Here is a 27,822-nt window from a genome sequence, read left to right as displayed (position 1 = left end):
CATTTTCTTTAACAATCATCAGAATTTCTTTGATAATTTAATTCTTAAAAATTGTAAAAATTAAAAATTAAAAAAAACAGGAGAATTACTGTGTACACAGAATTTCAAGTACCAGTAAGTGTTACCAGTTGTAGAAAATAGAATATATAAAACTTTTGATATTTTAAACTTAGAATATAGGTGTTTTCAGCCATTTTGGACTTTTTCACATCTTGCAGTTGAGCTGAATTTGTGTCACATGACTGCAGGTATTAGCTGAGTCAAACATAACAATGTAAACCGTTTTTTTTTTTTGCAGAATTTTATTTTAGAATTTTGATTAAATATTACATTTCTCAGCTTTTCCTGACTAATGAGGCATAAATGAAGATGGGTTCTTTCAAGACAAGTTGAACTGCCTGACATCTGTTTTGTGTTTTTACATCTTGTGGCCTTGATAAAGCAGAGACTCACTTTAAAAATAACAGCAGTATGACATCACTCGGCAGGAATAGTTTGAATGGATGAATTGTTTGAAGTCTTGCCAGATAATAAGTTCTTTCAATCTTCCGTTGCAGATCGAAAAAGGACACAAAGGTGCTAATTGAGGACACGGATGACGAGGCCTTCAGCTGAGTCCCCAAGCATGTAGACGCACACACACAGACACACACAACACACACACACACACACACACACACACGCATTGCCGCTCTATGCTTATATTGACCTCATTCACTAACCTCAACCTCTCCTGTAGTGTAGATTCAACCTTCAGTCTAAACCTTTAAACCAGTGAGGACGTCCTCACAAAGAGAAGTTACCTCATCGTCATGTCCGGTCCTTATAAGTATAGAAACACACTAACCTGCTGAAGCACAAGCAAAGTGTAACATCGCTACAGTCAAGGAGAGAGCTCACACATCAAACACACACACACGCGCACACACACACACACACGCGCACACACAGTCGTACAGATGCCAAGACAAACAGACCACACTGCCCCCTGGGATTAATGTCTTCTTTTAGTGTTCTTTACTTTTGTTTAGATGGGTTTTTTTTTCTCTACTTCGTGGTTTTATTTAGCTGCATAGAGAGGTGACAGACGACTGTTTACATGCCTTTTTAACTACAATAGGATCAACAGGGAGAAGAAATTAAAACAATCAAAAGACTAATAACGAATCACCGGGAAACCTGAGGAAGGACTCGTCACTGCATATCAGATCAACTGGTCTGGACTCGTTGATTCTTTTTTCTATTCCCATTCTGTCTCCGACTGCTTTGTGTTGTAATAGATTATGTGTCCTATCACGACAACTGCTGGAGGCACTTGCAGGAAAAGTGCGTTTCATATACAAACGACTGAAACACAAATGGGATGTTTTCATTCAAACATTTCTAGTCTGAAGTTGCTTTCTAATTTATATATATATATATATATATATGTGTGTGTATGTATATCGATGTGCGTTATTGTAGTTCTACATGTGTTGTTTCTACCAGTTAGAATAGTTTGAGCCTCCACATAATGATTGTTCATGTCTTTTCTAATATTTGGAATGTTTTTATAGGTTCAACTAATTTTTACTGAAGTTATAGTTAGACCTGGATTTGGCCTCAATCTCAGATTAGTGCAAAAACAAATCCTGTGTCCTCTCAAAGTGCCGATCAGCTTCACTACGTCTACGTGCATGGCTATTCTTTGCCACAGTTTTAGTTCGATGAATGTGTCACAGCTCCGGCAGCTTTGTCCACACGAAGCCCGAAGCTTCTTGTACACAAGTGTGTGTTTTATTTTGCCCTTAAAGTAGGAAATCCCAGTAATATGACAAGAATAATGAGTGTTAATGTCAATTTTGGTGCAGAACTGATGGATGTGTTCTACTTCCTGTGCAGATAACAATCTGGTTCTCAAACTGGGACCAGAGGAAGAATAGATTCGTGTTTTTAAAATCTGAATGAGTCACATTCATGATGGAGATCCAGCTTGGTAGAATTTATTCAGACGTTGAAAATAAATTATGCCGACTGAGAAAACGGGGTTTCTGCAGGTTTCAACCGGTTTAATTTAAAGGGTCCATATTATGTCCCTTGTGATGCGTTAAGCGGCGCCAAACCTGAAAGGCTCACTGAAGAGCCATGAAGAGTCAGCCCTCAGTAAAATGTTTTCTTATTTACTGCTTGTGTGTTAGTAGAAACATCAGAGATCCAAATGTAGATTTATAGCACTGTTTCTTTATTTCTGTATGGATTGCTGGGGGTGGTGATGGGGTGGGGGGCTATTATGGGAGACTGCCATATTGCTCAACTTCCTAATCCTTTTAAGACCAATCAAAATCATATTTAAGACCCAAGTGTGAATTTTTAGATTAGAGTCAAGACTTTTTAAGGACTGAAATTCCAATGATAGAATCCCAGAAAAGTGCTAGACCCTTTTGAGACCTTGCAGGAACCCTGGCAAAGTAAACCTTAATGTCTGCTTACGAAGAAGTATTTTAATGCTTCGCGTGATCGCTCGAAACTTCTCCCGACTAAAATTCATTTGTAGCTCTGTAAAATTCCTGAATCAAGCTTCTCCTGCATTCAGCCTCTCCATCATCAGATAAATACTGTTCATGCATTTGTTGTTTTATCTGTTAAGGTCTTTTATAACAAAAACATAATTATTTCATGTGAGGGTTTTTTCTTTTCAAAGCTAATCTGTTAGGAATGATCACCAGAGGGGAAAAAAATAGCATCTCTTAGTAGCAGAGGAAGGATACGACCTCTAATGCCGGTGTGTGTTTCACTCTTCCTCCCCCGTGGCTACGCTGCATCACCGGTCATCGGATGAAGACCAGAAAGCTACGAGAAAAATGTGATAGAAAGTACTGATTGTGCTACTTCTGCTCTCTTAAACGTATTACTGCTAACCAGAAAGTACGACGTGCTTCATCTGTTAAAGAAAAGCTTTCCTTGTGCATTTTAAATACACGCCATGTTTTGTACAAGGGCATACACACACACACACACATATGCACGCACGCACACTCACTCACTCAGCCTCTCTCTACCACTGTCCCGTGTCAGAGAGCACAACACTGCAGCAGATAGTTTTGTAAAATAATAAAAAGCTGTGTTGTCTTACCTGCATGCTGCTTTTGTTCTACATTGTACATAGATGTTAATTTATTGGACATGATGTGTATATTAGCGGTCGTTGGAGCCACCGTGACAATGATTGATGATGTCATACGTTGCCGTTTCTGCTCCGAGACAAGCAGTATTTTGTAGGTGGTGAGCTTGTTTTTTTTTTTTTTTTTTTTTATTGTTCACAATCCTGCACTCTTTTTCATGTGTAAATCTGTTGAAAATGTGTTTGTATAAAAAAAACAAAAAAAAACAGCAGAAGATAGGAAAAAAAAAAGAGGTGACGTTTGTATCTTGTTCATGATTCCTTCCTTAATTCAAGGCTCGGGGAGTGGAGGGGAGGGGAGGAGGTGGGGACAGGTGTATGTCCTCCTGAAGCTGTGATACTGTTGTCAAGTGTACATTTGTGAATGTGCATGAAGATATTGTGTTACATTTGTTGTAAAGCGCCTTGCGGACAGAAGCACTTTGACATGCATAGACAGGAACCGACCCCCCAACCATATCAAGACGACCCTGCAACAACAACAGCAGCGGGTTCATTTGAGTCACATGATTGATTTAGCTTCACCGCTTGCTGAAACCTCATGATGTTCAAGTGCTTGACGTGTGCAGCCCCCCCTCCCCCCCCCATGTTGTTGTTTGTACCCTTCTCTTACTAATCTAGCTAAATGTGATAGTTCCTGTAGTTTGTTAGATGGGTGTTCTACTTTGATAAGATACAAACAAAATATATATAATCGACTGTGGCTAAATGTGATTTCAAGGGACTTAAGAAAGGAAAAGGTCTTAGTCTGACTCATGCCGCCCCCGCCCCCGCCCCCCCACACACACCCTTTTACAGAGTAGTTTGTACATGTCGAGTGTATAGCACTGTTCAATGATGGCTTTCCTGATTGTATTTGTATTTCTGTACACACTTTGGTGATCCTGTCATATCTGGGTTTTATAAACCACGATTATTTTTAAAACTCAGCCAGCCTCTTGACCCCTTTTTTTTGTTGTCTACTTGGATCTTTTAACTGCAGCAAGTTGAGCCGCTTTTGTCCTCACATTAACGCGTACGCAGATTCCTTCCTCCAGTACATGGCAGGACAGAACATTGGCATCATGCCACACTGCAGGGCACTTGAGACTAGAGTCATGTGCACCTCAGTACTCAGCCCTTGGGTGGCCACAGACAGAGTATAGATTTATATTGAGGCAACAAGATAGAACTTGGTCCCTCTATGTATTTAGAGGTCAAAGTTGTTCCTAAAATTAGGATATTCTGTGACTGGTATACTTTGCTCCCTCAGTTTAATTAATTAGTGTTCACAAGATATAACACATCCCCTCCATTTGGCTGTTTTGGAGAAATAAGTTATATCCAATGGCTATGAATTATTTGAAGGTGCAGGTTATTTTTTTGGGCCTCAAATACTATTCCTGTTATTTTTTCTCTGTCTGCTCCAGATCTTTTCACGTTCTTGACTTTTAAATAGTTGTTTGCACCTCCCCTGCTGGTGAAAGACAGTACTGCACATCCTTCAGGTTTTGACGAGACTGACAAGTTGGAGGAAGTCATCCAAAAGTATTGGCAGAGTGGTGGGATGTTGATGCAGGTTTTATGTCTAATGCGGTCAACCAGGATGAATGAATCATCGTGAAGAGCTTGGAAGTCTTGCTTCTTGGCAAATAAAAAAACCCACAAAATAACAAATCAGCTTCCAACATAAATCGTTCCCTTTTCAAATAAAAGCCAGAGTGTCAGGAAAATGTAGTCGTATCCATGACGAACTGTTATCGCGCGTTCATGCTCTTCTGCAGCGGAGGAAATCAGCCTGAGAGCATCGCCATTTAAATCCACAATATCACCCGACACGTAGCAGACTTGGACCTGACGAGCTGAGGTGGACCATGAGATTGACTAGAAAGCTCCAGAGATGTTACTCATGTACCTCTCAATGATGTCAGAGAGAAGAGCTGCCAATCAACATCTAAGAAGGTCACAACTAGGTTGTTTATTTCATGATAACTGATACAGGATAAATGTTATACATTCTATTTTAACACTGATATTTTTGCTTTTATTTTCAATGTCAGTATGCAAAAGAAGACAACACAAAGAAAAAAAAACATTTGGTGAAATCATGAATATGATACATAGTTTGAATGCTTCATCATTATTAAACCAATTCTTTTTAAGGACTCCTTGTTGCCCTGGTGATAACTTGTTTAGCTACAACACAAAAAAAAAAAGAAAAATACAAAAAGAAAAAAAAATGCAAACATCAAGAGTTGGCTGACAGCAAACACTGTAAAGAACCACATGATTTTTTTTTCCCAATCAACTGTTGTAGGTGCATATATAAAATACTGTTGTATATATGCACCTACGGTAATAACGCAGAGTGGTGGCGTCTGTACTGAGCATACAAACAGACACATGAAGAGAGCAGGATACACATACATACACACACACACATTTACCGTTATCTCTCCATATAAACACGCAGAAACCAACCAACAAGCAGAAGGCTCTCTGGCTTTAGAAGCTAAAAACTACACTTGACTTTTAAAAAAAAAAATTAGAAGAAGAAAGAAAGAAAAAAAAAAGACATTCACATTTCTGAAACAAATTTTGTGATCTCGCAACTCCACCTGATCATCAGTCTCATCAGCCTTTAGTGCCACCAGAGAAGCTCCATGCTGCTGCCGCTGCTGCTGCTGCTGAGGGCCATGAGCTCCGTTTTGTGCCGCCGCGTCTCATCGTCCGTTCAGTCGGCGCTGACTGAACTCTCCGTTGTTACTTCACCATTAGTCCTGGTGCTTCTCTCCTCATCCTCACTGTGCACTCACTCACTGTTCACCGTGCTGATGTAAACAGTCCAGAGGCGGTGCCGGGTTTTTGACAGTTTCTTCATCAGCGAGTGACAGTGAGTGAGTGAACATGTTTACAGAGGAAAGTGGAGAACTGGTACTGCAGTGTTTTAGTGTGCGAATATCCGGTACGTCCATGCATTTACCTGTGTGCGTGCGCCCAGCTCTACGGCGAGGCGGGGGCTTTGCTACCACTGTAATGAACTTGGTATCTGTTGACCATCTGACCTTTCACCTCCGTCGACAGGCAGGTGGTCTTGCAGGGGATCATGTCTTCTTCCTCCTCCCCCATGAGCCAATTCTGCACTGAGCGTTCAGCCGAGGCCGCGACGTGATTGGCCAGCCAGCCCTGGTGCCACTTGTCGAAGCGTTCGTGCTGGTTCGCTGCCACTCTGTGTTGCGACTGAAGAGGGAGAGGAAGAGGTTGTCAGTGTTGAGCTGAAGATAAACCACAACAGTGAAGAACACAATCCCGTCCCACCTTCCTGGCCTTGACCAGCGCCCCTCTGCGGTACATGTAATCCTCAGAGTTCATCACAAACACCATCTTGTGAGTGTTGAGTTTAAAGCGGCAGTCCAAGCTGCCGGCATTCTCCACTCCCAGCTGGCGGTGCCACTCTCTCCTGCAGCGCATTGCCTCCACCTGCCGCACCTGCCAGCGACGGAAACGACGCAGGTTCCTGAAACGAGACATTTAATTGTAGACTGTCAGCTGATTAACTTTTACAAACATTAACCAAGACGAGAGCAGACCTGAAATGATACAACAGCGACACAGACATACAGATAGCAACCACGGCAGACAGAAATCACTGACCACAATCACGTTTACTGTCACTTTTAAGTGCAGTTTAACAGGGAAATTAGACATTATGAGGCATTCTTATGAACATATAAAAGCTGCACTGAGCTTAAGAGTTACACTGGCCATTCACTGCTGGTTTCTGTTCATTCTAAAGTTAGTGCTCATCGAGGCATTTCATTCAAGGAAATGTTACATTGGTCAGGACAGCATGTTGGAGTGAGCGTTATTCATTTATCATTCTGCTGAAAGAGGCTGAATAAGTAAATAAAGAGGTCACACATGGATTATTCAGAGATGAACAAACTCAAATGAGACAGCCTGTTGGAACCTGAAGTAACTGCATTTAAGACCACTTGGGGGCAGCAGATATCTCCTGTGAGCAGAAGATGAACTCTTCACCTTTGACATTGCTATGAAGTACCTTTATTTAAGCATCCAGAGGTGGCAAACCAACATTATTGTTAATTTGGAGTCATGTGTCCCTCCACCTGGTGACTGTCTGGACATTCAATACCCTTTAGATACATGAAAGACTTTCTATAAGACCAAAGTGAAATATCCGTCTCTTCTGCTGCCAAAGCTGCTCCAAGTTCACCAGCGAGTCAATAAATGTGACTGAGCCAGTTTTTTTTCTAAAAGATGAGGTTGCAGGGTGCATACATCTTTCTTGATAAATCATTAATAGATAATGGGAATTCTTTACTCTTACGAACTGTATAATTCCAATAATGAAATGATCAGGTTGCTGCCCACAATCAAACCTAAAGAAGAAAGGGGAGGTAATTTGGTTCATTAAATAAAACTGCTGCACCTGAAGTAGAGATAAAAAAAAAAAAAAAAAACGAGATGGTTGCTTGGAAAACGTGGTTCAAGGTTTCCCTGAGGAGGGGAAAAGTCTACAAAAGAGTTTTAACATAACAAATTGTATAAGTCCACTGAAAGGTCGTCATGGCAACGAAGACGTGTTGAACAAAATACAGAGCACCAGCATTAACAGATTGACACAAAAACTGAGTGTGGTGACGAAGGAAAAGTAGATAGAAAAGTCACAAGTATTGAGTTTTTGTTGAGTTTAACAAAAGTGCTATCAGTTATATTTGGTCAGAGCTATTAAATCACCCATTTTTGCTCTCTCCAGCTGGGCCTTTCTTACCCTCAGTAGTTTATCAACAAGTGATAAATGTGTTTTTAAAATACTAAAATGTGAAATTAATAATTGGTATTGCCCAGGAGAAGAAAGTAATTATCAGTTGCAAATAAGCTGGAAAAAAAAAAATCAAAGAGAGCACATCTCCACTGAGATGAGCTGAGACTCAACCGTAACAGTAAGAGCCTGACAGCAAAGCAGTGAGCTGAAACTCACTACATAGCTAAAGACAAGCCAGGTTATTGTTCTCAATAGGTTTGTCACAAGTATTAAAAAGAAAACGAGGCACTGAAATAGAACTGTGGAGAAGAAGAAATCGTACCTGGGAAGAAATACGGGTTTGAAGAAGTAGCCCTCTGCTTGAGAACACAGGCTGGACTCGGTTCCTACGAACTGTTCCATGTAGCTGGACAAACACTGGGAAGGGACGACCACATACACATCAAGATTAATCAAATTGATCCCATTAATCACAGTGATATTTAATAGTCTCAGTGGAAAGGTCTTTTTTAAAGGGTCCAGAATATATATCCACCTGTACATCTAAGGGGTCATCAGCCTGGGCCTCCTCTGTGTCCAGCAGCTCGATGGTCATTGTCACATGACCCTTATTTTGAATGAACATCACCTGATGAAGCAACGCAAAGCAACACTTATCAAACAAATCTATTTCTGATTATAACAACACAAAAACAGGCTCAAGGAAACAGTCAGATTCCAATTGTGGACGCATATACCGTCTCCCGCTGGTGCTGCACGAGTGTCAACTGCTTACTTCCAGTGCAGCAAAAATAAACGTTGATGACACAAAATAATTCACTGCTTCAAGCGCTAACATGTTTGTGCAGCGCTACATGCACCAACCTTGAAGCAGTTCTCCTCAGCCATGACTCTCTCAGCCTTCCACTGGTAGCTGGTCTCCCAAGCCGCTCTGACACACTGCGAGGACAGATTCCCGCCTGCAGCCCCCCTTTTCCTCTCAGCCAGGTACAGATCTACCACCTGCAGACACACCTCATCGCTCACCAGGTGCTGCAGCTGCAATAACACAAGGAGGGAGCAAAGAAATATACAAGCAGTATGCATTAACACTTTGCAGCATTTTGTGTGGGCATACATCACATTTCCACATATGAATGTCTGGAGTTCCTATAATATCCTGGCGTACGGCCACTGATTAGACGAGGTGAGAGGCTCATTTTGTCTGGAGGAGCTTTGCAAACCCATCAGAGATCACAGCCAGAAATTATCCGTTACTGTGGAAGTCCTTACCTGCCGAATGATGTTGTGAATGACCTTGTCGATGGTGAAACCGATGTAGGCATGAATGGTGAACATTTCTCTCAGCGTGTCTTCATACTGTGTTGAATCCAGGTTGCCGTCAAGCAGGCTGCGCACCATATCCAAGAAGGCCGGGTAGTACTCCTCTAACTCCACCTCACCTGGGGATGCAAACAGATGTCACATTAGTTACAAAACCAGGTTTTATGATGTTAAGTATGTCTGGCAATCTGTTGTGAAGGAAGGCTTACCATGAAAATATATGAATAAATGCAGTGGTCAGTGAGTATATCAATTCAACCTGCAGAAATGCAGTTGTACTATTTCATTAGAATCCAGCCAAAGAACTGATCATTATATTTTCATCTTCTGTTAAACAAATGACTTGTGTAGCTGCTGACCAAGACTCCTTCAAAAAAAAAAAAAAAAAAATAGCATAACCAACACGCAGCTGAACTCACTGGGCTGTTTGAGGCGGAGCTCCATGGCGAGGTCACAGGCTTTTTCCCTCCTTCCCTCGGCCATCAGCAGCCTCTCCCGGCTCTGTTCAGCTCTGTGCTCCAGCAGCTGGCGTTCTGCCTGTCGATAAACTCGCAGCAGCCGTGAACACAGGGTCTGGTGCAGCCGCAAGAAGAAGTACCAGTTGTTGTTGACGAAGAAAAGATTGTAGACACCATCAAGCTCCTTTTGGTGCTCTGCTTCAGGGTCACGCAGGTCCACCTTCTCCCCGACTACACCTGAACCTGCCTCCAGAGGTGTAGATCCCGGGGTGGATCCAGCGGTCGGTGCTGTCTGGCTCACGCTGCCTGAAGTGCTGGAGGCATCAGTGTCTGGTGCAGGTTGAGATGGGCTGCAGCGCCTCCGCCTGGACTCACTGTTGAGTTGCTGCTGGGGTTGGGCCTGGGACTGGGTCTGAGTAGGCTGGGCTTGAGACTGACTACCTGTAGCTGCTGCTGTTCCTGATGCATTCGTAGCATTACCGTTTCCTCCTCCTCCTGCTGCTGCTGCTGCTGCTGCTGCTGCTGCTGCTGCAGCTGTTGCTGCTGCTGCTCCTCCTCCCACTCCTCTCTCTCCTCTCTCTCCTCTCTCTCCTCCATCCTCCGGCTCGGCCTCCTCGTCCGTCCAGTCTTCAGTGTCGCTGAGTTCGCCGCGTCGGGAGAAAAACAAGTCGGGGACAAAGTGCTGGATAATGCGCTTGATGTGGTCCTTGTCATCTTTGTGGATGGTGGGCTGGCGTTTGACATGGTAGATGATGAGAGAGGCAGCGTCCTCCAGGATCTGCTTGTCCTCATATGTAAACACCATGTGAGGTTCACTCTGTGAGGCCGAACTAGAGCCATTGCGACCCTGCTGGCCCACGCCACCCTCCTCTGTGCTCTGTTCCTGACGCTGAAACAAAGATGAGAAAATCTTAGTTTTTGAACTGACCTCAGACATAAATGTCCTGAAACCAACATTAACTGGAAAAGATCAACACTGACGTGACACTTCAGGTCAGGGTTGTAGAGGAAATCTAAAACTAAGGTGAAAGGGAGAAACAATTTTTTTTTTAAATTTCTATAAAACATCCAAGGAACTAAAACATCTAACAAGTCAAGAATCTGCAGAGATTACATATAGTTCTCATCGCTGCAAATAGAAGTCATATAGTACTGCTTTCCATTCTCTTAGATATTTAAAAAGGTATGGTTTGCAGGGATGAGCACCGCTGATTGATTACAGACTGACAGTGCAGCTGCCTCAACTTGTGTACTTCCTTGTTCTATTGATTTATCAAAAATATGATGAGACATTTCTTGTCATTTGTTCACTTTAAAACGAAGGAGAAAGAGAAAGTGGAATTATGTGCGTGACACAAAATAAACTTTTAAAAAGAAAACCACTGTTGTTGCATAACTACTAAATTGTCAAGCAGAAATAAATAGCTAACAGACATTTAGACCATCATATCATGGAGACAGGCGCTTTATGCTTTCAATTAGCTTTCCTTCTCTGCAAATTTCCTTTCATTCACTCCCTCTGACTAAAGCATACGGTCATGCAACAGTAAATACAAGGAACTCGATGAAACTCATTGACCTTTTATTAAAAACCAATGGGAACCATCAGCGTGTTCGAGGGCGGAAGATGGGGATGAGGGGAAATGCAGAACAGACTATGCCAGGTTGAATGTAATTAAAACCTAAATTTCCAAAAACCAAATCTGTTTAATCACAGTCTGTTTTTTTATGCTGAATCATCATGACCCTGGTAGCAAATGTTTTGAGCATTGATGTATAAAGAGAACTAGTATACAGCATCAGGGACTCGTATAAAAGTTGCTCAGTGGTGCGTGAAGCCCAAAACAAGTGACATCTAGTCTTCTGCATTGTATGCTTTTAGTGCAGTAGAGCTACATGCTAGCGGAGCTGCTGGCTAGCTGAGCTACCTGCTGGCTTAGCTACCTGGACTAGGACTATCCAAACAAACTGATCATTTTGTTCTTACTTGGGTGCTGTGATGTTAAAAAAAATACACCATTTTATAGCCTCTCTCACAATAAGTTACTGATAAAAAGTACATTTTTCTATATAATTCCACAGTTTTGCAACTATGTTAAAACGACTTCCATGCCTGGCTTTATTCCAATCTCTTCCACAGACCAGTGCACATCCCATGAAATAAATGCTACTTTGTGTCGTTAATCATTTGTGGATATGGTAGGATGTAAGTTGAGAGGTTGAACTGGTTTATCTTGTAGCGCAAAGTAATAATTCATAGTATAACATATAATTGTGTTCAACTGATGCTATAATTGTACAGACTTCCTTTAACGGTCCGAGCCAACTAAGCATTTCTGGTTATTAGCAGAGAGACCAGAGGAAAGTTTTTACCTCATCGTAGACACTTTCAATCTCATTGAGAAGACTCTTTGAGCGCAGGGCCTTCATGTCATTCTGTTTGAAGTTGACCCCTTGGTGGTCGAGGGACTTGAGGTAGGCCTTCTCATACTGCTCCCTCCATATCTTATTGAAACCCTGCTGGGCCTCTCTCCACTCCTCTTCCTTGGCTTTCAACCTGTAGAAGATGACACACATTCATTTTTCATGCTTCACAAAAGACGGCCACGTTTATCAACTTGCGATAATTACTGTGATAAGAAGGACTTAAGAAGTTATGGAGGGGAATATGTCAGCTTTTCAGAATGCATGAGGGTCTAAGTATTCAACATACAATCTTTTTGTTTGTTTGTTTGTTTTAAACATGGCTGTTACTGGTTTGCCTTTGTTGACAGGACAAGTCAAGATCATAGCATGTTCGTACAGTCTTGCAAAGTCCACACATCGTTTCAATGAAAACAATGACTGTGTTTTTTGTATCATTTATGAATGTGGTGTCTTGAGTGCAAGCATATTTATATTTTTAATCAAATCATTAAGGCATTTTATGGAGGTGCTGAATTGATATAAGATGAATGTGTGTACATAAACACTAGCATATGATGACTGCATGTGGACTTCCAAATTTGTAATGATGCTTCACTAAATTGGCCTCTGACCTTTTGAGCACCACAGGCACAGCGGTAGCAGGACTCCTCTTCAGCCCCTCAATGATTTCAGGGGCCTTGTCGCCATAGATCCGATAAACAGCACGGCGTTGGATGACTTCAGATGTTCCACCCAGGCAGTCGTCTAATCTGAATCTGTCCTGGTCCTCAGGCGAAAGGCGGGACAGCTTCTTTTGGACGCTCTCTAGTACCCTGATGGTGGCCAAGTTTGTCTCCAGAACCACGTCCAACTAGGGGTGGAGAGTCATGGAACAAGATGAACGGAGCAGGATTATTTAAAAAAAAAAAAAAAATTCTGTCGAGAGCTGTAAAGATGCAAAAACATTCCCTATGACGGGTTTGTAAATGAGCACCTCAAATCTTTCATCCTCGCAGCGGTGTAACTGCTCCTCATAAGGGGTTTTCTTTGAGCTGACAAAGGTGGAGTCTTCTGACCAGGAGGGGAATGACACCCAGGTATCATTCAAAACCTACACACAGACACACACGCAGCAAACAATCTATAAGAAGGGTCTAATAACAAGGGATGTATTACTTATTTGCCTTCCAAACTTAATCAGGCATATCACTGATCCAGTTGCAACTCCTAAAATGGAACTACCTCCTTGCATAGGGCCGTCCGCCCGCTGCATTTCGGTTGCTGGTAGGTCTTGGGCAGAGCTCTGTAGCTGGACCCCAGGCGTTTGCAAGAGGCGTAATCCACCTCCCTGCCCCCTCCTCCCTCCATGTAGCGATCCGACAGCCCTGACACAGCATGAGAGAGCTCTTTGTCCCCCAGAAATGACTTGAACTGTGTGTACAGTTCGGGAAACTTCCTGGAAGGAGATGGATGAAATCATGAGTGACAGACAAATCAGGCCAGTTCACACATTTATCTTGTTCCATCTACTTACCCCAGGAAAGGAGTGACTAGCTGGAGCAGCTCAGCTCCCGAAACGACTTCCTGGTTAAACAAGGCAATGCAGCGAAGGAAGTTCTCATACACTTCCTGGCTTTTAAACAGGCGGCGAACCTGAGGGTCAATGGGGTTGACAAAGAAATTAAACAAATCAAGAAGATATGTGACAAACAGACGGACAGAAAGTGGAGTGACAGTGTGTCAGGATGAGCAACAGGAAAAGGGGAATTCAACATTGCTGCCTCACCTTATCAAAGAAGGAGAATTCTCGTAACACTCCATGTTTGCTGACAGAAGCAAAGGACTGATCTTTGGTACAAGAATACTTCATTTTTTTCTAGTAAAAAATAAAGAGGAAGATATTGATAAGTAATGAATGAACCATTTGAGTTGTTGCTTTGGAAACCACAAGAAATGCTCTGGAATTGATTAGTTCATTAATTCTAAATTGAACCTTTTCTCTGTCACTGCGGTACCTTGAGTAGTGGAGACATGTGCTGCAGTAGTATGGGTCTGGGTCTCTTCTTGTTCTGTTTGGATATGGAGTCGTCTTCCTCCGGTCTCTTCAGCTGCTCTTTCCCTCCTGTCAGGGAGCTTCCGGTGAACTACACGAGGGAGAACATTGATAAAAGTTCACTGCACTGACCTATAACGCTTTGATGTGCTTTCAATTACTGCTTGCAGGGTATATCGTGTCACCATTTAACAATCACATTATCTAAGTGACATTTCTGATCAGCAGCATGGAAATGAAAAGATCAGTAGCAGTTCATTTGTAAGGCGACAGAAAAAAAAAGAAAAAAAACATACAACAATTCCAGGGCTGGTGACAAGACTGATTGCTACTTGTTTAACAAACACATTTTGAGTTTGGAAACTTTTGATATCTGTCTACCATGCGACTGACCAGTGATCTCTTGGCATCAGGCAAGAACTGCCCAAACTCAGCCAGCAGGTCCTCTTGTCCCTTGAAGAGACTGGCAACCTTAGAAAACACCTCATCTTCCGTCATACCACTGGTGCCTCGACTGCCGCGGCTCTCCTTCACTTCCAGCTGCTCCTTCTAAGAGGTAAACAGGAGTAAGATGACGTTCTAAAGGTGTAGGGAGATTCAATACTTCACAATAAGCCTCACCTCGAAGCTTTTTTGCTTGTTAAAATGTCATTAACCAGCTAAAGGAGTCAGATAGCCACAGGAATGACAGACCTGCACTCCTAAAACTTAGCAGTATTAAGCAGTCAAACGCTCACAACCAACTTGACTGTGTTCTTGCAGAAGAAAACGACTCAGTAGTTAATAACACTACTTGATAACAACAATATGCAGTATTTGGTGCACACAAATGCCATAGCAAACATTTATAGATTGAGGATGAACAGTACCGTGTTTACAACTGATTTCATTTGATACTGTTATGACATAGGTGCTTAAGACGGTATGAAAACTCAGGGATTGTAAATTAACTGAGATTCTGAGTAAAGAGACATCAGTTGAACACACGGAAAACAAAAATTCTTACGCCAGAGTTTGACCGAAATGCATCGATAATCTTTGAGGCGCATGCAAAAAAAAAAAAGTAAGACACAACCTGATACGTATGAAGAATCTCCAGGAAGGCTCTGTAGATCTCTGGATGGTCCAGAAAGCGGTTTTTAATCTTGTTTACGTAGCTGATGGCACTGTCGAACTCTACGGGGCTGGTCTCTGAGGCAGGCGGGGACACAGATGAGGTGGTGGCCTGATTCTGGCTCTCTCTGCTCGTCAAGGGAAGAGAAAGTCTGCTCGGAGTTTCGGGAGGTCCTACTGAAGTTGACGAAGATAGCGACTCTGCTGAGGCTGCCTTGACGTCGCCGGTCTGGGCTGGTCCAGCGTCAGTGCTGGTGGCAGAGGCACTACCTGAGGTTGCAGAAACTGTGGAGGTGGTGACACTCTTCTCCTGCTGGCCCGCTGATACCTGAGTACAGGACAAATGTGTGAAAAGTATAGATTTTGGATGAACACATTTGCCAGTAAATATCAGGTTAAAATTTGGTGATAAATTCTTTCAATATTCAAGTTGCCACAATAATATTCAACCCTTGTTCTTACACCAGTCTTAAACGGACATCTAAACACAGATGTGGCATTTTAATAGCTGCAATATAAGGTCAATTATTCAAAAACATATAAATGAACAAATGTATTATTCATAGGGACGTTAACTCTTATTGATAATCTTTATAACAATAAAAGAATCAACCACATGCATTGTCAGGTGTCGCTCGGGGTGATGAGCCCTCAAGCCTTTTTACCTGACTCTGCATCTTTCCGGCCTTACAGTGACTTACAGCTCACTATAAGGCTGAGCATAGCTTTACTGTTCTGTTTTACTCCGACAGCTCTCATAGTGTCGAGTTCCATGAAAAGGCTCTGAAAACTCAAGTGTAAACAACCCTATCAGCAACAAACCACAAGCAAGCAAATAGCCGATCTCTTAGCAGCTTAAGAGCCACAAATGAAGAAACCAAACCAGAGCTATCAAGACTTAAATTCATCAGTGTACAGGAAAAAAAATCAGAATGAAAGATAAACTGGTAAATAGCTCATGGATAGGTGGATAGACAAGGATGTCGGACATTGCTCATTGCTCATGATGCAAAAGTCACTTATGTTCACTCATTTGAACCCGTATATGACATGAACGTCTGTTAGTCCAGTATCACCATTACACTTCTACTTCAACACAAAAATCTCACACTTAATTCTTGGCTAATACTTGAAATTTAAAAAAAACAAACAAACATATTTTTGTTTAGTTTTTTTGTTTTGTTTAGTTGCAGTCAAAATTGAAGTCTTGTGTTTTAAGTACATTAAAAAAAAATCCTACTTAACTGTGATGTCTTGTCGAGTTTGTGTCAAAATCTTCCATTAATACTCTTAATACTGTAGACAAAGTGTCCAGGATAATTACTCTTCCAATTATCTGCCAGGAATAGAACCCCACATATTTGTGTGTGCCATACGAAGTAAGTATTTTTATGCTTCATAATGGTATAGATGTATATCTGTAAACTATAAAATCTTTACAAAGGTACTTCAAACAGCTAAGAGGTGTACAGGGTCAGGTTTGGGGTCAGGGTCTCACCTGTGTGGAGAATGGAGACTGGAGGAAAGCCATTCCATTCTTGGGTACCTCTATCCGGTACCCCGGGGGTAGGAAGGCATTGAAGCCCAAGACTAAGTCAGGGTGACCATGGAAGAGTTGTGACACACGGTTGATGACCCCCGGAGTGTCAATACTGTTGAGAAAATCAGACAAACAGACATATATATACGTATATAAAAATATTATCACGTCAAATCAGTCATAATGAATCCCACTCTCAAGGGTATCAACTGATCAATAATAACAGTAACATGGCACATGAAGTTTGATAACAGGAGCCTTAAAATCTGTTGCAAATCCCTAAGAAACGTAAGTGTTGCAAAGTAATCACATTCCAAACATCATCAAGAATTTATATGATGAATCATCTCATCAAAAATGCATCACTAAGTGGTTACTCTTAAGGTACGGATAGTAGCGAGCAGCATCCTTAACCATGTGTTGTTTTGTTTTTTTTTTGTTTTTTTTTTTAAATAGATGCATAAATGCTCATAGGTACCTCTGTGACTTGAACTCTTTCATGATGTCAAGGAACTTGTTGTATATACCAGGATCGTTTGCAAAACGAATTTTGACTTGGTCCAGATATGACAAGGCATCTTCAACCTGAAACACGGGAAGAGGGGGAAAAAAAGGATCATGAAGCACTGCCTGGAAAAGCGTTTAGACAATCACCCTCTGTTGCTGTTAACGTAGTAGGATCCTGTTAAATCAGCTCTAAATTAGCATTAACTTGTTTAACACAACAATGGCTTGCAAGAACGTCAATGACTGAACTGGCTCCCCTGTTAAAAAACGAGCTGAACAATCAAATCGTCCTATCAAATTTCAAGCAGTGCGACAAACAAACACATATCTGTACTGCGGAATTTCCTTAAAGCTATTTGTAGATTCTGAAAGCTACGTAAACGGGTTCCTATTTGGCATCTTCATTGTCCAACTCAAGTGCTATATCAACAAATGTACTAGTTAGCAGTACGGCGTGTACGAGTGAATAAATACACGCCTGAATAAAAACACCGAGCAGCTTTTTTGTTGTTGTTCACTAGATCACCGCTTTTCTTTATTCACCAGCCAGGTTAGGTTACGATAATAATGTGTTCACACAAAGCATTATCACAAATGGTCCACATCTTTAGAGGGCTGCTCCTAGCTAACGTTAGCCAACTGACAATAATAACTCCCCTAACACTTACTACCCACATACACATTTATACAATACGGTTAGTCACTGCTCAGCCCTCGCCAACAGTGCCGTGTTGGCAACAATAGTGCGACAAAGAAAAATCCAAACATTACAAAGAAATGTCTAATGAAGCTGCTAATCATCTGAAACAGCCGTTCTTGGCTAGCCTGCCTGACGACCTCCACTTTGTTCAGGGTGGCTGAAAAAAACGAACAAGGAGGAACTTCCCACAACCGAGGTTTGAGTTTGCTCCCAGTAGCTGCTATTGACACCGTAAATAAGAAACTACGGCTAACTGTGTCGTTCGACTGTCACTCAAACGTGCATTATTAAAACACAGCTTCTACATTTAACTTGAAATGTCAATGTCCGGCTGCTGAGCAATGAATTAACGTTACTTTTAATAGGCCAGCGAGCTAACTAATGTTAGCCAGCCGTCGCTTTCACTAACTCGACGTTAGAGGAGACAGAAAAGCCTCAAATCCAATGATCCGACTGAACAAAATGGTTCTGACTCTGAGGGACTTTTCCCTCTGCCGTTGTCCTCTTACCTTGAGTTTCTGGAAGTGCTGCTGCTGCACTTGCTTTTGTGTTATAACGTAAGGCTTGTCTTGAATTTGGTTTATTTGCTTGGCCGTGCTGTGCGCCTGAATCTTCGCCATTATCCCGGCGACAGGAGGCTCGAAAGCCACTATCACAACTTGAGAGGGAAGCTTCGGTTGTACCTCCAGTTGTTGGCTAGCCGACAAACCTTCCTCTCGGTCGGGAAGCCAGCCTGCCAGCGAGCAACCCTACTTTGCCTGGCTGGACAGTCTCGGCACAGCGCGAAAGGACGGGAAATCCAGCAGAGTGGAGGGTGGTGACAGAAAAGCTGCTACTAGCTGCGACTTTAACTCAACATCCCCATCGAATTAAACACGCCGAGACATCGGGAAATAAGCTAAGGGACAATGGTTGCCGTTTATCCTATTTAAAATAACTATCGTCTGTCTCTTTAAATTCGGCGGCAGCGGTGTGTCTTGGCGTCCGGAAGCCAGAGTAGGAGTGAAAAATTGGAGGAAAAAAAAGTGAAAAATTGAACTGCGCAGCCGCAAAGGTGGGAGGAGCTGAGTTCACAAGAATCAGATTGCTCCACTCCCCCCTCATTGCTACAAAGGAGCAACGTTGTTCCATGTAAAACCGTAGCAGGACACCCCAATCTGTTCCCATGAGTAGACATTATATCAATTTTACATCTCCAATAGGACATTTAGTTTATTTCCCTTCATTCATGGAGCAACTTTCCATTGACATTTTGAGTGCTATTCACAGAAAACAGAAATGACAATTGCTTTTAAAATGAAATGATTTATTTGTTAGAGAATTTAGAGTAAAACGTGAAACAGAGTAGTGATGGTGCTTTGTACTGCATTTCCTTTCTAATGCAGCCTGGTGGTTCAGATGCTGGGAGGGATATCCTTTATCTTCTTCTCCTCTCAACTTTGATGCATCCTCTAGGAGGCTGCGGCAGCCAGTTTCCACCTTTGTAGCCACTGTTGATAAGTCAATCCTCCTTTACTGACCTCAGGTAAAACATGCTGCCCTGGTTGATCCCACCTACATGAATGAAAACACAAAAACACAAGATATAATGTGCTATCGAAGCAGTCTGATACCAACAAATCCATTTCAGTCATATTCTTGACAATGCTGATGAAAGCACATTGCTAAAAGGCAGGCAATGTTTGCTACCCACTTAATTAAAAGAACACAAAGGGTACTGAGAGCTTCTTCTTTTCACAAGGACAGATTGTAGCCTTGTGCCATTAAGGCAATTCAAGGATTGAAATTGTGCTCCCACGTTTACTTTTGCTACATTCAAATTCCTGGTCATCATCCATGTATGATAACATTTACTCAGGATAGAGTTTGACCATTCACAATATTAGATTATTTTATGTATCAATACTAAAATTGTACATGTAGAGTAAAATACTGAAATTTCAACATAGTATTACATATATTATGTAAGTAGAGTGCCGCAAGGATGGCATTTTTTGTGGACATCCCAGAGTTTTTGCGTTGCCATAGGCTCTCTCGACTAAGAACCAAAGGGATTTTTACAGTGGATGAGGGATTACTGCTGAAAACAATCTCTTTAGCAAACAAGGTTTGGAACTTCAATGTTTTGTTTTGAAAGATAATCTTCACAAATGAACACCGCTTTTACGATATTTGAAGAGTGAATTCATTCACTATTTTTAAAAAGCTTATTATGCTGTCAGTGGACGACACTGTGGATTCATTACTTTAAAGTCACTGCTTAGTACATCGGTTCTGTGCATGATGACGTTCAACGTCTGTGACAACCTCTGCAGTCTTGTTTTGACAGTTGTTAACAACTGCAATTTTTAAGGCACATAACAAACTAACCCCTATTGTCAGTACTGAAACTAGTAGGTTAAAAAGGTCTCCATCACCAGTAGAGGTGAAACTCTGCAGACTCAGGGCCATATTGAAGTCCTGCCTTGTGGCGACCATTATTAGGGTTTGGACCTGATTATGAAGAGGGTCCTTACACATGAACAAGTCAGCACTCCCATCCTACCTTCACACAGTGAAGTGAGTAAAAAAAGACAGGCTCCCTAATGTCCGTTAAGATTTAATTTCTACTTTAACTTTACAAATTTCTGAAATATGGCCAGCCTGCAAATATCTAATCAAAAATGATTATCTTTTATTAAAAAATACTGAGAGGACATTCTACACATTGGTAAGTTGTATACTTCCAAAATCTGTCTCACCAGTAGGAGATGGCAGTTTTGACTTGATCCCCACAAGAAAGACCCTGCGCACAACGTTGGGTGAGGCCTCGCACTCTGGGAATCAGAGACTTCAGGAGCTTCTGGTCCTCCTCCATGATTCTGGACAGCAAGGCTGAGAAGCACAGTGAAGATCAGAAGAAACAAATTCCACATCAGCGCCCGCATGTGTACAACCAGCCAAACACAACACTTTTTGCTGTTCCTCTGAAAAGATTATAAAGATTCACTCTCTTTGCTGTACTTTGATCACCTTTCTGATCAGATGCAGGCAGCAGCTCTGTGTCCTTCTGTGTCTTCTGCAGAGTGACAGAGTGAAGCTGCAGTAACTGACGGAGAAATCGCAACTCCAGCTGTTTGTTACGCGCCTGGGAACACAAATCTTCTGGAGCCTTAAGAAAGTAGAGACAAATGTTAATTCTGTCAGAGTTGAAGACAGCAGCAGGGGAAATATTTGCACAACTTGACAGATTTCAGTCCAAAAAAACCCCCCAAAAAACAAAACCCAATGCAAAGCTGTTGGTATCTTAGCAGAAAGACATTTTTATCAGCTTTACTACTCAAACAGAAGGGTTTGAGCAATGAGACTGACAGCTCAAGGAAAATTTAAAACTTCAATGGAAGAAAATGAGGAGAGGAGAGAACTGGAATCACCAGAATCTGTGTCGTCAAATCTGAGAGCCAACATAGTATGCCTCCAAGCTTATCAATTCCTTTTAGCAACGCTGCCATGTTTTTCTGAAAGTTACTCCTTGTAGTGCAACTGTGTCATCATGTGTCTCGGAGAGGAAGAGATAAGGAGCAATGCACTTAATTTGAACATATTCAAACATAGTGTAAATACATATTCCAGCAATAAGTGACTGCAGGAGTTTGTCTCTTCACTGTTTACATGTTTGCAAACACACTCGTGTTTTTGGATGCAGCTGATTTCAACGACGTGGATTCTAGATTTACTGTAGACAGTTTATAAACTTATGATTTTGGACAGTTTGCTGCTGTTTGTACTTGGAGGCTGTGTGGATTCGTTCATTTCGAGTTGAATGTACGTGGCTCTTTCTGAATTCTGGAGTCTCAAAATGAAGAGGGAGTGAAAAAAATGTCTCAGAACACATTTGTGTGTAATTTAAAAGGCAAAATACACTTTTTGGACAAATTGCTACCAAAAAAAAAAAGGTCATAATTGAGATTTTTTTCATTTTAGCATTAAATATATGGAACTAAAATGTCATTGATCCAATTGAAAGCAATCAGAGACACATGGCTTGAGTATTGTGCCACAGAGGAAAACAAAGTTCTCACTTTGGTGACAACATATAGAACTATTTACATGCCAACACTCACCCTGTAGAGTGGGAAAGCCAAACTCTGACACAAGCTGCTGAAGGTCGGGGACTGCAAGCGACGGATAGACAACCATGATGCCGGGATTCTCTGTGCTCTGACACAACAGACATTCAGTCACGTTTCTATTTTGGTTTGGCAATCATCACCACTTGATAGGAGTATGATTAAACATGTCTTAGTGAGTCAGACGCTTTAGTCCCCAGCAGCTGACGCCACAGGTGGGTCGTTGTAGAAATAGGCTCATTTCCAAGCAAATATTAATATTTTCACATCTGTCTCCTGCTGTGAATGTGTAATAGAAGCCAACACAACTTCTTACCCTTCAACAATCCTGTGATCCAGAGCATAAAGTGAAATCGTTCCCAACTGTCTGGCTTCCTTTGAAATGGCGTTCCTTAGATTCTTGGCGGCACTGGTGACATCTTCAAACTGTGGCACCAGCTTGCCCTGCAGGAAGTCCTGTAACTGAACACAGACAGGCAGAAAGAAGGGTTGATTGTTCATATATTGTCCCCTTTGTACCTTTGAAAACGACCAAACTGGTTCTCTCAGCAGAGCATGAAGCAAGCCTTTGAAAAAAGTGATCTGAACTTCATTGTCACACATGGAGAACATCCCCACCTCTCTGTGCAGATGGATCAATTCTGTCTTAGCTGTTGAGTTCCCCTTTATCAGACTTCTGATATGATCCTGTCTGAGGGTCTGGAGCAACACACAAACACAACATGTTTAAGGATACATGTGGCAGAAAAGACAGATGGCACAGTGACGTCAGTTCATGGACAGGTTTGTCTCCAAAATTGTAACAGGGTGCATAAATCATTCCTCTACTCCAAAAGTGCTGACACAACTGAAAATAAAAGAAACTTGATTCAAAAGGGACAAACTCAATATTGTCTATTCACTCTCACCACTAGTTGTCGGAAGTCCATAATACGCTGCCACTGGTTGCGGAGGTTCCGGAGCACCTCCTGTCGGCTTCTAGCATGCTGGTCAAGCTGGACACAGAAGTCTCTTATATGATCCCTGGCGGCTGCCTGCATCACACACTGCAGCTCTAGATCAAGAGCTGACCTGACAACAATAAAGAATCCAGGGTATTAAACATTATTTAAACAAAATCTTGATATTTGCCATGATTAACCCAGCCTCACACAACAGGATAATAGTTTTTTTTGGCTTTATAGTAAAACTGCTTCCTCATGAGATCATGTGAGACGGTGCACTTCCCCTTCTGGCGTGAGTATTCTGATAAGATCCTGGAGTGTGCGTGAGGCATTATTTTCAGGTCTTGTAATGTATATTTGAGATTAGAAGGAAGAATATTGTTCATGATTGTCCTAAAATGTGTGATACCACCAGATTTATCAAAATTTTAAAACTCCTGCCATGTGTGCCAAGTTTTAGTTAACATTAAGTTTCTCCACTGCTCTGAAATGAGAACTATTTATATAAGACATTTCTCAGACCAAAGTCTTATTTGTTGAATAAATGCGTTCATAAAGAAGTCCATCCATTTTCTTCCGCTTATTCCTGTTAAGGGTCGCGGGGGGCTGGAGCCTATCCCAGACACTTTCGGGCGAGAGGCAGGGTTCACCCTGGACAGGTCGCCAGTCCATCTCAGGACCAACACATAGAGACAGACAACCACTCACACTCACAGTCACACCTACAGTCAATTTAGAGTATCAATCAGCCTCGTCCCCTCTTGATGTCTTTGGACTGTGGGAGGAAGCTGGAGTACCAGAGAGAACCCACGCAGGAACAGGGAGAACATGGAGACTCCACACAGAAAGATCACATGCTCAAGACGGGGTTCGAACCTGGAACCTTCTTGCCGTGAGGCAACAGTGCTGACCACTGCACCACCCTCCATAAAGAAGTTATTTTATCAAATCATTTTTATTAGGTGTCCTACTGCAACGATGTAGAAAAGTTGTTGTTTTTTTCATGATTTGCCTTGAATTCTATAAATTAGATTTTCCAAAACCAGTAGACTTACAATGCCAGGGAATCGTTGTGGAGCTCATCTGCTAAACCTGACACCTCCTGCTCAGCTTCCTTTTTGCGGGCAAGCAGCTGGTTCCGAAGATGATGCACTCTGGAGCGGGTCTGAGCTAATTCAACAAAAGTCTGCTCCACCTCTTGCCATGCATCCTGGAACCACACACAAACACACTGCAAGTTATTTTTCATCCTTTTCATCCCAAACTTTTATTTTTTCTATCAAGGTGTGTGTTGAGCATGGATGTGTGTTTGTTTGCAGCACCTCTAAGAGAGTCTTAACAGGTGGCAACTCATTATCCTCTTGTGCTGAAATGTCCAGAAGGTGGTTGCTCTCATAGCGGAACCTGGAGTGAAATGGCAAACAAAATACCATTAAAAAAAAGAAGTTATAAATCAAATATGATAAAGGTAGCATTTGCCTACTGTAGAGCTGTCACATCCCGTGTCACATTCAGAGAGGAGAGTTTCTCCTCCAGTTCCTTCTGTTCTCTGAAAGCCAAGTTTTGCAATGCAGAGAGGACATGGGTGGGAGGAGAACCAGACAACAGCTCCTAAACACAAGACAAGTCGCAACAAGTAATTCTAGTGTGACTTTTTAAGACACGCCACAAGTCGAGACATTGTTTTAATAAAGGCACAAACCTCCACAGCACTTAACCAGTACTGAAACACTGCAGTCCTCTGTTCACAGGTCATACTGACAAAAAAACAAGTAGAAGAAATTAATCAAAGTAAAAAAGCAGTTGATGGTTAACGAAAAGAAAGACTGACTTGTTGATCGTCTCCACTGCAGTGCTTACCGTGTGGCTGCAGTGTCTGTTATTTTCAGTTCACTCTCTTGTAATGACTGATAGAAGCGGATCCTGTCGTTACACAGCTCTCTCACCTCACGCTAATAGATGAGGTTGAAAGGAAAAATTTGATTCTTTCAGCAGCTGTCTGATTTGATGTGATGTAGTGTTTACAGGTTTCATATCTCAAACTTGTGAGCAAAAGAAAATGAAATGCCTTTATCATTATCAGCCATAAAGCTATAAAAATTAGTGCTGCATAATTAATCAAACTTACAATATGGCCAAGTTCAATATCTTAATCCCAGGAGTTGAAATGTTTTCATTAGTGACCACTACCCTGGCCAATAAATCACTTCCTACACAAGGGAACATGCTCATTAGGTTCAAACCTCCACACCACTATTGTCTCTCTCTATAGTCTCCTTTTTTATTTTATTTCTGCAAGATCACTTTTCAGTTACAACTAAAACTGAATTTGGCGGCTCTCACCAAGACCTGTGCCTCTGCTGCAGCTTTGGAGTTGAGGTTGTCATCGTCGCAGCTACCAGACGAATTATTTTCAAACAACACTTCAATCTCTGCTTTTCTGCAATACAAAATACCACAATTAGGTTTTCAGATCCAATGTCCTACATTATGATTATGCAAGTGTGAATGTTCTCTGTGCCTTACCCGGCCATCTGCTCCAGTTCCTGGCAGTGCCCACTGACCTCTTGTATGTCATCAGAGAGCGCCCTACGACCAGAGATGCTGCGCTGCCTGAAGGCCTGTAGAAGAAGCTTTCGGCGTTGACTGTCCTCTACCTGAGCCCAGGTACCGCCGATGGACTGCTCTGTTAGTGACAAGTAAGAAACACAGGTGTGGGTGCAAATATTGGTCCATATCATGCATCACTGCTTTAAGGAGCTCTTCTGGGATTCAGAGATTTTTACAGGGATACCTCAATAGTCTGTCAACAGAATCCAATAGCTACATTGGGCTGAAACATTTGCATGTATCCAAAACAAATAGCAAACAGCACCGGCTGCATATGAGGGGACCTTGAGTTATCAGCTGTTCCTCTGCTCCACTGAGCTGAGAGTCCAGGTGACTGATCTCAGCTCTAAGCTGCTCAATCTTCCTCTGAAGTTCACTCTTCTTGGCAGCAACACTCTGGCCCTCCGTCTGCTTCAACTGAGGATGCATATTTTTAATCCATGCATGTCGCGAACAAGGTAAAAACTGAGCTGGAGATTATAAAATAAAAATGTTATTCTGGAGATGATAAAATATATCTTACCTCTTTGTCTTGAAGCACTTTGTACCTTGACGTTAATGTCAAAGAACATAATAGAAAAAAATGGTCATGGTGGAAAAAAAACTGAGGTATAGTTTATGCAAACTAGTCTATCTAGTGAGAATTATGTTTTCAATAATTTTCGAATCATAATTAAAACATGTTTACAGAGATAGCTAAACTGAAAGTACTATACAAAAATGAGGTCTTAAGCAGGATTAAAACAAAAAAATGCTGTGGTTACATATACGTATGATGATGCCCAGGGACAGATAAATGAAAGCCTACACTGCAGTTATGTCTCCTTTGACATATAATGTAATGAGCAGACCCACAGTAATCAAGTGTTTGCAGAGTCAGTAGATCAACCTGAGCATTAAATATGAAAATAATGGCTCTCGTGCCTATGACAAGAACACCAGAGTCAAAAAGATACCATTGAAGATTGCCTCGCATGATCCTCACATTCCTGGAAGGATACAGAAGAGACAGGTTAAGAAGCTGCATATCATTTTGTTTTAGTTGTCCGACACTGTGCAGAGACAGAGACTGTAGTTTATAAGACCACAAGGTTTAACAGACACATCATGCAACAACACCCTTCACTCTAGCTAATACATTCATTTAACGACTGATGTAGGTGGGGAACTTAAAGAAGTTTTAATGTTAAACCACTCACATGTATTTTGGAACCAAAAAATAACAAATTAAAATCATCAACAATTGCTGAATTTCTTTTTCACTTTACACTTTTGTGAACATAAAAAAAATCTATGATGATTTTAATAAAAAATAATACTGTAATGCACTTGTTTAAGGCAAATGTAATTAAGGAGTAATCTTGAGGGTTAAGGGAGTAAAAAGTGTACCCATTGCTCAGAAAACAAGCCAAGACTAGCTTCAATAATACTGAAGTAACATTATGTCGATTCAGTTTGATCTAGACTAGGATCATCCATCCACCATTACTACACGCAGTTGCCATTTGTTTTAATAATAAAACAGTATAAAGACGAACCTTTGTTGAAAGATGTGTTGAATGACGTATTTCCAAATGGACTTTCCCGTCCCAACACACAGCCTGGAGAGCAAAGTAACATTAATATACTTCAGGATAAAGACAAGAGGATAAAGACAACAAACAGATACTGACGTTTTGAAGTAGCTGTCATTTGGGAGGCTCTCCGGAGGAAGACTAAACTCATCTGTCGCCCAACGCTTCAACTCCTGAACAAGATTCCTGTCCGCCATCCTCCCAACAGAAAGTAAACAACGAGCAAGCTAGCAAGACGACAAGCTAACGTTAGCTCAAATAGCTAGCTTTAGTTGTTCATTGAATTTAGTTTGTTAATCTGGTTAGTACCGTAGTATTTCTGCATATACGCTGTTATGGAGGAAAAAATGAAAACGTAACTACAAGTACATTTCTATGACAAATTTTGACCTCAAATATTGAAACTTTCAACCTCCCGCCCGTTCACGCTATTTCCGGGTTGCACTTCCGTTAAGGTGGCGCCGCCTCTGGTCGCCTTCGCACCTAAATTGAGACACACATACTCAAGATTTTCTACACAAATAAAAAGTGTATTATCAAAGTAATATCCGAGTATT

General features: G+C 41.7%; 3 protein-coding genes and 1 long non-coding RNA gene across 7 annotated transcripts in view; 2 read left to right on the top strand and 2 right to left on the bottom strand.

Annotated features, from left to right (window-relative positions):
- xpr1a (xenotropic and polytropic retrovirus receptor 1a) overlaps positions 1 to 4,066 on the top strand; it is a 64,879-nt gene extending 60,813 nt beyond the window's left edge. Inside the window, exon 16 of the mRNA XM_086224949.1 lies at positions 558 to 4,066. Coding sequence (XP_086081075.1) covers positions 558 to 615 — 58 coding nt within the window. The 3' untranslated portion in view covers positions 616 to 4,066. The remainder of the gene's footprint in view (positions 1 to 557) is intronic.
- A 940-nt stretch (positions 4,067 to 5,006) lies between these two features.
- Positions 5,007 to 19,011, bottom strand: sin3b (SIN3 transcription regulator family member B). 2 transcript variants are annotated; one of them, XM_086223531.1, is made up of 19 exons: positions 18,100 to 18,344; positions 17,300 to 17,406; positions 16,780 to 16,933; positions 15,244 to 15,609; positions 14,562 to 14,717; positions 14,131 to 14,259; positions 13,902 to 13,991; positions 13,650 to 13,768; positions 13,358 to 13,571; positions 13,110 to 13,226; positions 12,748 to 12,986; positions 12,083 to 12,266; positions 9,671 to 10,598; positions 9,201 to 9,370; positions 8,793 to 8,966; positions 8,464 to 8,556; positions 8,251 to 8,345; positions 6,458 to 6,656; positions 5,007 to 6,379 (listed from the first exon to the last, which is right to left on the bottom strand). In XM_086223531.1, the coding sequence occupies exons 1-19, from the start codon at positions 18,127 to 18,129 to the stop codon at positions 6,143 to 6,145; spliced, it is 3,801 nt and encodes a 1,266-aa protein (XP_086079657.1). In that variant the 5' UTR covers positions 18,130 to 18,344; the 3' UTR covers positions 5,007 to 6,142. The 2 variants fall into 2 exon arrangements, with proteins under 2 accessions (XP_086079657.1, XP_086079656.1); XM_086223530.1 differs by lacking the exon at positions 18,100 to 18,344 and adding an exon at positions 18,538 to 19,011 and having other exon boundaries at positions 5,008 to 6,379.
- Positions 17,998 to 23,536, top strand: LOC147249834 (uncharacterized). The gene is made up of 3 exons (XR_015119160.1): positions 17,998 to 18,224; positions 19,414 to 19,553; positions 20,773 to 23,536. It is a non-coding gene; the product is annotated as an uncharacterized LOC147249834 (long non-coding RNA).
- Positions 19,322 to 27,730, bottom strand: haus5 (HAUS augmin-like complex, subunit 5). 3 transcript variants are annotated; one of them, XM_086223534.1, is made up of 20 exons: positions 27,575 to 27,727; positions 27,365 to 27,492; positions 27,230 to 27,292; positions 26,648 to 26,680; positions 26,215 to 26,239; positions 25,976 to 26,108; positions 25,608 to 25,767; positions 25,425 to 25,521; positions 24,942 to 25,033; positions 24,784 to 24,838; positions 24,565 to 24,692; positions 24,404 to 24,485; positions 24,137 to 24,291; positions 23,046 to 23,208; positions 22,756 to 22,836; positions 22,454 to 22,599; positions 22,132 to 22,228; positions 21,041 to 21,179; positions 20,770 to 20,902; positions 19,322 to 19,582 (listed from the first exon to the last, which is right to left on the bottom strand). In XM_086223534.1, exons 2-20 carry the CDS (start codon positions 27,460 to 27,462, stop codon positions 19,480 to 19,482), a joined length of 1,983 nt encoding a protein of 660 aa, XP_086079660.1. In that variant the 5' UTR covers positions 27,463 to 27,492; positions 27,575 to 27,727; the 3' UTR covers positions 19,322 to 19,479. The 3 variants fall into 3 exon arrangements, with proteins under 3 accessions (XP_086079660.1, XP_086079661.1, XP_086079659.1); XM_086223535.1 differs by having other exon boundaries at positions 27,678 to 27,723; XM_086223533.1 differs by having other exon boundaries at positions 27,365 to 27,730.
- Positions 27,731 to 27,822: the final 92 nt, after the last annotated feature.

Source organism: Aulostomus chinensis, chromosome 14, assembly GCF_037954235.1.
Source record: "Aulostomus chinensis isolate RoL2024-O1b breed Wild chromosome 14, RoL_Achi_v1.0, whole genome shotgun sequence".
NCBI classification, from domain to species: Eukaryota; Metazoa; Chordata; class Actinopteri; order Syngnathiformes; family Aulostomidae; genus Aulostomus; species Aulostomus chinensis.
This window is presented reverse-complemented; position numbering and strand designations above follow the sequence as displayed.

Coding starts and splice junctions, on each gene's coding strand:
- sin3b (XM_086223530.1), bottom strand. CDS start 18,648: ATGGCGAAGATTCAGGCGCACAGCACGGCCAAGCAAATAAACCAAATT. Junction 16,934..17,299: donor AAAGAGTTCAAGTCACAGAG/GTACCTATGAGC, acceptor TTTTCTCAACAG/TATTGACACTCCGGGGGTCA. Junction 6,657..8,250: donor AAACCCGTATTTCTTCCCAG/GTACGATTTCTT, acceptor GTCTCGTTTCAG/GAACCTGCGTCGTTTCCGTC.
- haus5 (XM_086223533.1), bottom strand. CDS start 27,462: ATGGCGGACAGGAATCTTGTTCAGGAGTTGAAGCGTTGGGCGACAGAT. Junction 26,240..26,647: donor ATGCGAGGCAATCTTCAATG/GTATCTTTTTGA, acceptor ATTAACGTCAAG/GTACAAAGTGCTTCAAGACA. Junction 26,109..26,214: donor AAGTGCTTCAAGACAAAGAG/GTAAGATATATT, acceptor ATGCATCCTCAG/TTGAAGCAGACGGAGGGCCA.